Here is a 10,472-nt window from a genome sequence, read left to right on the forward strand (position 1 = left end):
ATTATTCCTTTCTTACTTGATTCTTCCAAAGTCCGGTTCCATCCCTCAATGTCGAGTCATTTATGAGTTGGATTCGAAAAAAAGCACGACATACTTGTACCAGACAAAAAGCACGACCTACTTGTACCAGCGGCTCAGTGCCCACGCCCATTTGGGTGCATCATCAGGCTTTGTTTCGATTCTTGTGTATACAATTTCTCTGATTATGTTTCTGCATGGATACAGCTGGCGTTTTCTTGTTCTTCGTCTTCCTTTTCATTCTCTCCGCCAGAAAAAAGCATGTTTACGTTTCTCTAGTAGCTAAAGGGCGTTTTGGGTTGCTCCATGATACATGGCCATGGACTTGCTCTACTTTTGAGCTTCAAGATCTTTGATATGGCATTTGGATTCTGTACGAGACGTTTACTGTTTAGAGTAGTACATATACGGGTATATAGAGTGTATCATAAAACACATACTTCTGGATATCTCGTGTTAAGATTCGATGCACCTCGAGGACTCAAATGGTGTCTACGCCTCTTGAACTGACAAAGGTTCCTCGATGTTCTTTAAACCACCAAATAGGCCTGCAAAATGACGATAATATCGGTTCCTGTTATAGACCGATTCTAGATGAGCTATCAGATTTTAACCAAAACATAACAAAGACAAAACCAGATACACACACACGCCTCCCTATGAGATAGCATTTCATAACATGTAAACTCATAACATCCGTGACAAACCAATAGACAGACAAGAAAGCGTAAAAGAAGGAGAAAAGAGACGCGCTTTTTGCTCGATTTTCTTCGTATCGTCGGGTAACTTTCATTACATGGCGTGCGTGGCGATTTCTTCGTATAGATCGTCTGGTATCTTCTTGATAATGCTAATGGTAATGCTCTTGACGAGGTCGGCGTTGATCTGTGGAAAGGATCGTAGAAGCTTGTTTGGGCTATAAGAGGAGGAGAGGTAAGAGGTTAGAAGATGCATACCCGACTTCTTGTTGCGCAACGATCGATTTCGAGTAGATGGAGAAACGCATACCTTTGGGACTGGAGAATCTGGGACCGCATAATGGTAAGCTGCGCTACGATGCACACAATATTGAGGTGCGGCCCGTAGGCAAAGAGAAAGTCCCAGAGCCGCAGCACCTCGGGCAAGGGCGGCGTGCATGCACACAGCGTCAGCACCGAGGGAAAGGCGTAGATCTCGGCCGACAGCCCCTTTGCCGTCAGATACATGCTGAGCTTGGGATCGACAATCGCCAACACCTTGTCCACCAGGGCGAGCCCGCGGTGGACGCCGTCCATGGCGCCTCGTATGTAGCCGGGGCACTCGCGCGTCAGCAGAGAGTGGAAGGCCACGAAGGCCTCGGCTTCGCTTCGCGCGGCGTAGAGGAAAGGGGCTGCCAGGACATTCATGCCCTGCACATACACGCCCGGCTCAAGGACTGCGCCAGACCCTATACGCGAAACAAGGCGTTAGTACGGGTTTTCATGCACCAAGCAGTGGAGTAGGCTGAGTCTCTTTTCTGTGTCAAACACCTACTGGCTTGGGACTGGCCGGAATGATTGCCTCCAATGGCCTCTCGCGCGGGCAGAGACGAGTGACTACTACTCGGACGACTCTGGCGCTCGTCTTCCTTTGAATCGTGAAGCCGCCAGGCAATGGCATTCAGCAGCCTGATCAGGCTAGCTTCGCTCACACGGCGTCGGAACAGAGGATCGGTGGTCAAGGTGCGGAACGTGTCGTTGCGAATCTTTGCGTAGGCGGGAGAGGCGCCGCGGTGAATGAGGGCGAGGTATTCGTCTGTGGACATGATCGGGGCGTCGAGCAGGACGAGCCAGACGTAGATCCTCAATGGAGACTATATCAAGCGCAAAACCGACAAGGAAAGAAGACACAGGTCAGCCAAGCTTCATTCTCTACAGAGCCAGACAGCTTGCGCGCACCATTCCGTCCTCCGCTGCCTTGACGCCCTCGTCAATGACCTTCCACCTCGCGCTCTCCAAAGCGCCGAGGAAGTCGCCATTGTTGGGGCCCTCGCGAATGATTTGCTGCAGAGACAGGTGGCCATGCGAAAAGACGGGCTTCTTGACGCCGGTTCGTCGAGGGTTTGCAGGAATGGCGGCCTGATACGGCGGCGGGGGCGTCGCATCGCTGTTGGCACGACCTCGAGCCCGCACCGTCGCGTGTGTTGCGGCGGCGTCTGGATTCGCGCTGGCGACGTGATTGGGGTCGGAATCGACAGCAGCGTTCGCAATGGCATCTGCGGTATCGGCGGCGTTTCGGGTCGGCGACAGAGGGCGCTCCCGGCGCTGCTGGGAGGTGAGCGTCGCCTGCTGGGCAGCTCGGGCTCCCAGGGCGTGAGCAGACTGAAGCCGTCGCAGGGCACGATGAGTCTGGGGAGACGGCGGCGGCTGGAGTGGCTGGATCGAGAGTGTGGCAGGGGCCTCTTGGGCGGGAGGGCCAGGCATGCTTGACGATTGAGAGGAAGAGACAAGAGGCGAGGCTGATGGTGAAAGAAGTGACGCCCGCGTTTGTTGTTGTTGTTGTTGTCGTTGTTGTAGGCGTGGGGTGGTTTAGGGACAGTCGAGAGCTCTGGATCTGACCAAACGGCTGCATGTGCCAAAACATCAGCGCTGCCGTGCCACCATGAGCAGCGGTAGGCGTCTCATATTCTTCATTCCGTCTTCTTCCCGCAGAAAGCGTTGGTGACACTCATGGCGATACGATAGAAGTCCGGTATGTTGAAGAGATGGCTCGGAAAATGCAGCTCCGGGAACCATCGTGGGCAAGGCCAGATCTGATAGCAGTGCCGACTTGAAGCTGATATGCAGCATCGACTTGGAGGAATGACGTCGAGTGCGCTTGTTCTATGGAGAGCCTCATCCAGCGCATATGCACCTCACCTGGATAGGCGCCGCTCTGACTTGAGCAACGCCCGAGACTGACAGTCTTCAGCGGGTCCTGGCCGCTGTAACTCACTGATCTGGCCCTGGAATTACAGGCGGCTTCGGAACATCGGGCGCGCCAAGTCCCGATCTCGTCTCCTCTATCAAACCTCACTCCGACTTACAAGCATTCCCTCGACTTCAGCTTCATCACTGCAACCGATTCAGCCCACGGCTCAAGCACCCTTGGCGCCACTTTCAGCTGCGGATAGACGTCACAGAAGCTGACCTCGTTCTTCTTCCAACGATCCAGCCCGCCATTCATTGCGACACATGACACGGCTGAGACCTGCTCGGGTCATTCACGAGTCTCAATTCGGGGTATCTCCTGCTTCCCTGCGAAAGAGGCGCCTCAGCTCGAGGGTCGGACGGTCCCAGCAAGCCGTGGGACTGTGTTGACGAATAATAACATCAAGTCCAGCATGCAGCAGCATTTGACGCCGCCCATAGGCACCTACAGTACAAGAGAGCTGGTTGATCACCCACTTCATGTCCTCTTTCGCAAAGATGCAACCATCCCACTTAATCGACAAGCAGCGACATGTCCTGACTCGACTCTTGCCATCATGACAGCGCTCTGCAGGATGATCTACTCAGTATCAGATGGCCCGGCTGCTCTATAACGGAAACGGCCTAGACGCGATTGCGACATTTGAGTGCTTTGTGGGGAGATTCCGCTGAGGCCAGGCTCGCCCCCATGGTGTCTCCCACGATCCAATGATGTATCCGCTCCGCTCAATGCTCGTGCGTCTCAGCAGCCAGATTTGGCGCTTATACCACTTACAAACAGGACTGCGATGGAGAACGTGACGCTCGAAAACAGACGCCTTGCGATCATTCGGCATCCTTTCCTCTCTTTGTGGGCTTCTATCCCCTCATCTCTGTCGGATGGATCCGTTATAAGCGGCAAGCCTCCCGACTGCCCGCAACGGGCCTTCGGCAACTGCCATCTACTGTATTGACTATCCCAAGGCAGGAACAGGAAACGATACGCCGGTCATACGGGTATTTGCTTGGCTGTCGTCGAATAGCCCGTCTCTTGGTTCCTTTACATCCACCTCAATCTAGCATCATCGTTTCTTCCGTCATAAAAGACCCAGCATTTCCTATTCCTGTCGGTGTGCTGTGCCATTCGTTTCCGTCACTCGGCTCCTCCTGCTCGTCAACAAGGTGAGCCTTCTTATTTCACGATCTAGCTGCTTCAGCTAGCACTCGGTGCCGAGCTCACGCAACACCAAACGCCATCTTCCTTGTCCCCCCTGCGTGGAGTGCCTTGACATCTAGTTGATCCAGACAGCTCATACGTTTTCTCTTACATCTTACAAGTTCGATATCTTGATTGTCTCGGCTGATGCTCTATAACCACAGTTTGCGCATCCGTACCGCTGCCGACATCACGCCGCATCGGTCCCTCGCTGTTGACTTGGTCTCTGGGGGAGCAGATCGACGTTACCAACACATCATAAGGAGACGCCAAGCATGGGATACTGAAGCAAGATATATCACTCTTGCTCTCTCTCACCCCTCCCTCACCGTCTCTCAACTAGTCGGTCCTCGTTCCTCGCAGTGGCGGCATGTTCAGGCGTCACCTTTCTTCCGGCAATGAGTGGCACATCAAGTGGAGCGTCGACCACTGCCGGGTATACACTGGCCAGAGTCTTAGGAATCAAATACCAAGAGGAAGACAAAGACGATCACCGGCACGAGGACCCGTTTACTGGACTCGAGTCCGTGTTCTCCAGCCGCAATCCTCTTGATAGGCCACCTACTGCTTCAGAATGGCTCCATGATCAGCTGCCCTCGCAGGCCGAGGCCGTAGGCTATCTTAAATCGCTTTTGCCTTGCACATCATGGCTTCCTCATTACAACCTCCAATGGCTAGCTGGCGATGTTGTGGCTGGTATCACCGTCGGAGCCGTCCTCGTACCCCAGGGGATGGCTTATGCCTTGCTAGCAAACCTTCCACCTCAATACGGCCTGTACTCGTCCTTTGTAGGGCCCCTGACTTATTGGATACTTGGCACATCCAAAGACATATCCCTCGGCCCAGTAGCCGTCCTGTCTACTGTCGTGGGAACTGTAGTAGCTGATATGGGTGTCTCCAATGGCGACATTCCACCCAACGTGGTTGCTACGGGATTTGCAGTCATTGCCGGGAGCCTCGTTCTCGTTATTGGTATCTTTCGGCTGGGCTGGTTGGTCGATCTAATATCCATCACCTCGTTGTCTGCTTTCATGACGGGATCCGCCATCACTATCGGCGCCAGCCAGCTCCCGTCCCTGTTCGGCATCACGAGCTTTTCCAACAGAGACGCAGCATACAGAGTCATTGTCAACACGTTGAAGCACTTGCCCGAAGCCAAACTAGACGCCACCGTTGGTCTCACGGCTCTCTCCTTTCTCTATCTCATACGATACACTCTGGCCAAAGCTGCCGAGAGGTGGCCAAGCAATAAGCGTGTCATCTTCTTCCTAAACACTATGCGGACAGTGTTCGTCATTGTGTTCTATACAATGGTGAGCTGGGTGATCAACAAAGGTCGAAAGGGGGACCCGGTAGTTCGTGTTCTGGGTGTTGTTCCAAGAGGTGAGTTTGCAGAACCCCCAGGAACATACAACCCCGGCCACTCTGGTTTCTAACGTGTGCTGCGTCTTGTTTCTTAGGCTTCGAGTGCATCGGCGTTCCCCAAATGCCCTCGGGTATTATTTCCAGGCTCTGTTCCCACCTGCCGGCAGCTGTCATTGTAATGATTGTTGAGCATATTGCCATCTCCAAGTCGTTCGGCCGGGTGAACAACTACACCGTTGACCCATCCCAGGAAATGGTTGCTATAGGCATGGCCAACCTGCTGGGCACATTCTTCGGCGCCTATTCCTCTACCGGATCTTTCAGCCGAACAGCCATCCAGTCCAAAGCCGGCGTCAGGACTCCTGCCTCGGGGCTCGTGAGCGCAACGGTTGTGCTTCTGGCCACCTACTTCCTAACGGACGTCTTCTTCTACATTCCCAACGCAGTTCTTGCCGCGGTCATTATCCACGCCGTTGGTGACTTGATCACCCCGCCAAGCACTCTTTGCCAGTTTTGGAGAATCTCCCCTCTTGAGGTCTTCATCTTCTTCATGGGCGTGTTCCTCAGCATCTTTTCGCAGATTGAGGACGGCCTATATGCAACCGTGGGTATATCGGCTCTCGTCCTCTTATATCGCATCTTGAAGGCGCGTGGACGATTCCTGGGCCAGGTCAAGGTCCACTCTGTCCTTGGAGATCATGTCATCGGTGACAGCCACCGACAACTAGTGGGACAGTATGGCACGTTTGAAGAAACGGCCGAGATCGCCGCCAGGAATATATTCCTACCACTTGACCATGACGATGGCTCAAACCCGGAGGTAGAGTTGGGAAACCCTTATCCCGGCATCTTCATCTACCGTTTCTCAGAGGGCTTGAACTATCCAAGTGCCAACTTTGCCCTAGAGTACTTGACTAGCTACATATATTCGCACACACGTCGATCAACACCGGAGGCTTTTGACCGCAAGGGCGACAGGCCTTGGAGTAGTCCAGGTCAACAAGCATCCGGCAAGTCGAGGGAGGAACCGAGTCACGAACAAAAGCCCACATTGAAAGCCATCATCCTGGATTTGAGCTCTGTGAACAACGCAGACATCACTTCTGTCCAGCGCCTTATAGATGTGCGGAACGTGCTTGATGTCTATGCAGCCCCCGACGTTGTGGACTGGCACTTTGCATGCATCAACAACCGATGGACAAAGAGGGCGCTCGCTGCTGGCGGATTTGGCACACCCACGCCGCCCCGAGACGGCGTTCCGCACAGATGGAAGTCCATCTTTAGCGTTGCAGAGATTGGCGGGAAAGAATCTGCTGCGGCGGTTGCCGAAGCGAACACTCTCAAGCAAGAACCATCGGTGATGGATCATAGACCAGGAGATGAAGAAACGGTAAACGCCGTTGCCATTATCGAGAGCTGGGAGGCGGGAGATGAAGCACCGACGCCCGGCAATCAGGCAGAAAACCTGGGGGAGTCTCTTAAACCTGCGAATAGGCGGAAGGGGGCCATTATCGGCGGTCTAGCCTATCCCCTCTTCCATGTAGACCTGACAAGTGCCGTGCAGAGCGCCATAGCCAATGTAGAAGCCAGACTGGAGGCGAGGAGCAGCTTGCGACCAGTAGCGAAGACAAGTTGAGGTTGTCATTTTGCGAAGCCTACGGCGTACTACTGGACCTCAATCGCTATGAGTGGTCAATTCTGTTGATGAACTATTAGGGGGTTTCGAGTCGTCGTCTGTTCAGGTTGAATCGCAGCTGCTTACCGTCTACCTAAGGATCATGAGCTTTGGAGCTGATGGTGAATAGACTTACTTATAGATTACAAGTATGATGTAGACCACGATGCTCTCTGGTAATTTGAGCCACCACCACCACCTTGGAGCAAACGTAGATTTCCCCTTTTTTTTCGAGTTGAAACTGGTTGGAGTAAAACACCACCACTCCATCTGATTGACTGATTGATAGACATATCCAACCATTGGAGGACGTATTCTATATATATTTTTCCTGAAGATAAAGCACATTTTGAATTTTTGATAAGGTATTCGCTGATTAGTGACCCTTTTGCAGTTTGGATGTCAAGGAAGTTGCCACAGGTCACCTGATTTCGTGTGACAATGGCGCGTGAATTTGAACACGACTCAACGAATTTTGCCAACTTTCATTTCATCAGAAACATCGATACAAACAGATTCTGCGTGAGTCATTTGAGCTTGTCCTTGTTATCGCAGTCGCTCCCTTTACCACAATATTCCGTCGTACTGGATCCAGGACTTGCGTGGATTTCCATTCTTTTCTTCTCGACCTCACCTTAGGTAGCCTACACCCTAGACTGGCCCTCTCCCATTCATCATGCCCATCGGCATCCAGCGTCTCAACGCGAAAACATCTCAGCCAAATCCTCACATCGTCTTCATCAAACCACTAAAGGGCCGAGATGAGAAAATTGCGCAGGACTTCTTGGAGAGGATCGCAGCGCAATGCCGTACGTCTTGGCCCCTCAACAAGCCCTTTCAGACCTGACCACTAACCATCAACAGTTCCCGTGATGCGCAAACACCATATCCACGTCATGTCGCTGGAGGAGTTCCCCCCTAACAGAGAGTTTGTGGGCCGCAACTTCAATGCCGGGGAGGTGATACAGCTGGTCCTCAAGGCGCCCGGTAGCGGTCGATGGCTCCCGTTCAACTACGTCCAGATGGTCATGATGCATGAGCTGGCTCACTGCGCGCAGATGAATCATTCGAGGGCCTTTTGGGCGGTGCGAAACCAGTATGCCGAGCAGATGCAGGTCTTATGGGCAGAAGGCTACAAAGGCGATGGGCTCTGGGGGAAGGGAGCGACGCTCGGGACCGGAGAGTGGGAAAAGAACAGCATTCTGGCAGATGAGGTGCTCCCGGAGCATCTTTGTGGCGGGACATATCGGTCACGGAGAAGAAAACGAAAGGCCAAGCCTGTCTTGACCTACCAGGAGCGAAAGGAGAGGAGGATTCTGAAGAAATTCGGCAAAAACGGCGTCGTACTTGGGGCAGACGAGGAGGAAAAGGTGAAGCTGGAGAAGGGCAAGCGAGTGCAGGCGAAGCCCAGGGTGGCAGGCAGCTTGCGAGGCCGCGAACTCCGGGCAGCCGCGGCCCTGGCCCGGTTCGAGCAGAGCAAAGACGACAGCATGAAGAAAGAGGAAGAGGACGAGGATATCAAGAACTGGGACGAAGAATCCAGCGACTACGAAGACGGAAATGCGGATTCCAAGCCTGCTGTCGATGTGGATGGCACCAGGATGGTGGATAGAAATGGCCACGGCATGGTCAAGGTATGCGAAGACGAAGACACGGATAATGCCGACGCGAGGAACGAACTGGACCAGCTCCACGGTCTATTCAAGAGGCGAGAGGTCAAACGAGAACCAGGTGGCGGAGATGCCAACCCTCGTCCATCCGAGACGAGTCCCACCGGTCGGGAACAGGCAGTAACACGGGAGGGGGCAGGATCGTCAATCAAGGCAGAGGTTGCAGATGACGGCATTTCGTCGCCCATCTCGCTCTCATCTATCCCCCATATCAATCTCAAAAATGGCATGTCTATCAATACGGCAGGTCCCAAAGACGAAAGAAATCACCGTTCGGACCGCAATACGATTTCGACGAACTCGACACCCTCGAGAGCCACCCTTACCACGACGACTGCCAGCGTAGCAGCAGAAACAAGCTCCTCACCAACCTGCCCAGTTTGCTCCTATGAGAATCACAACGCCGCCGTGACATGCGGCGTGTGCGCAAACGTCCTCCATCCAGCGACGCCAGGCTGGCGATGCGGCAGCGCGTCCTGCGAAGGCACGGGATACGTGAATTCCCAGGACTGCGGAGTCTGCGGTTTGTGTGGGCAGAGACGCGGCTGAGGAGCACTCGAACATCCTGCTCACCCTGCGAGGCGTGCGTGCTGAGTCGGTATGAATCGACAAACACCTGCTGCGAAGATCTCGGCCATTGTCAGACATGTACCTATTGTACCTCTCGAGCAAAAAGACCCTTGCCGTCGGTCAGGGGCTGGTGGCGAATTATTCTCCTCTCGACTTTATCAACCCATCGGGATGTGATGCAAGAAATCGCACACAAGTCCCGTCGCCACAGCGAATCGTCATTGTGCATCAGGAAAATGCACACATGTAAGGGCTTTGGGCCTACGAGTACAGTACAGGGCAGCTGCTTCTCCGCCACGGACAAACACAAGAGGTTGGAAAGATGCTAGTCATGCGTGGCACATCATCATCATTGTCATCATCGTCCTCCCGATGATCGCCGCCTTCAACCACGATCGTTTCTTGCTTCAAACGATGAACTGTTTAGCCTCGGAAACGATCTGCGGATTGAACAGCCAATCTCTCCCATCTGGCATCCTCTCACCCGTAAGGATAGTGCTGAGCCAACCAACACCGTCACAGCATCAGAGAAGATTACAAGCTCCCATTCCGTCTCGTCACACGGGTCCACGTGCTTTGCATTTGGCCCTACGTTCAGCATCGTGGTAATACATAACGCCAAAGGTTAAACGGGTCATCCATTCCACTTCCCCCGCAGAATGGCTTATTTGACAAGTCGCTGGCTAACGCCCTGCTAGCGGTGCTAGTGCATCCTTTGGGTCAGAAGCTCGAGAGGTCGAGATAATCTTGCATACCGAGAGACGCCCGGGCGGGCCAGCGTTTTGGCCCCGACCCTTTCTCTGAGGTATGCCATTATCTGTAGGGATAAGGCTACTTGAATTGAACGCTAAACTGTGCAAGGCGACGAGGTCGTGGCCATTCTTCGACGTCTGCTCTTGATGCTGCCGGCAGCGGAGGATGGCGCCACCATCAGCTTATTTTACCCGTGATGAAGCCAATGAAACCGGGGCGTTGCACCCGGCACGAGCTGTCATGTCGCTCAGTGGCTGTGGCGAAAGACGGGAGTTTTCAGTTGAAACTGAAACTGCAGT

At 53.6% G+C, this 10,472-nt stretch overlaps 3 protein-coding genes across 3 annotated transcripts; 2 read left to right on the forward strand and 1 right to left on the reverse strand.

Annotated features, from left to right (window-relative positions):
* Window positions 1-810: 810 nt before the first annotated feature.
* On the reverse strand, window positions 811-2,459 carry CCMA1212_010651 (Cell division control protein 16; the record flags this gene model as incomplete). The annotated part of the gene is made up of 4 exons (XM_073707687.1): window positions 811-934; window positions 1,027-1,444; window positions 1,531-1,849; window positions 1,935-2,459. The coding sequence occupies 4 exons, from the start codon at window positions 2,457-2,459 to the stop codon at window positions 811-813; spliced, it is 1,386 nt and encodes a 461-aa protein (XP_073553814.1).
* A 2,079-nt stretch (window positions 2,460-4,538) lies between these two features.
* CCMA1212_010652 (uncharacterized protein) lies at window positions 4,539-7,141 on the forward strand (the record flags this gene model as incomplete). The annotated part of the gene is made up of 2 exons (XM_073707688.1): window positions 4,539-5,523; window positions 5,601-7,141. 2 exons carry the CDS (start codon window positions 4,539-4,541, stop codon window positions 7,139-7,141), a joined length of 2,526 nt encoding a protein of 841 aa, XP_073553815.1.
* A 715-nt stretch (window positions 7,142-7,856) lies between these two features.
* CCMA1212_010653 (uncharacterized protein) lies at window positions 7,857-9,399 on the forward strand (the record flags this gene model as incomplete). Its single annotated transcript, XM_073707689.1, has 2 exons — window positions 7,857-7,989; window positions 8,045-9,399. The coding sequence occupies 2 exons, from the start codon at window positions 7,857-7,859 to the stop codon at window positions 9,397-9,399; spliced, it is 1,488 nt and encodes a 495-aa protein (XP_073553816.1).
* Window positions 9,400-10,472: the final 1,073 nt, after the last annotated feature.

This window comes from Trichoderma ghanense (genome assembly GCF_004382785.1).
Source record: "Trichoderma ghanense strain CCMA-1212 chromosome Unknown scaffold_28, whole genome shotgun sequence".
In the NCBI taxonomy this organism is placed as follows: Eukaryota; Fungi; Ascomycota; class Sordariomycetes; order Hypocreales; family Hypocreaceae; genus Trichoderma; species Trichoderma ghanense.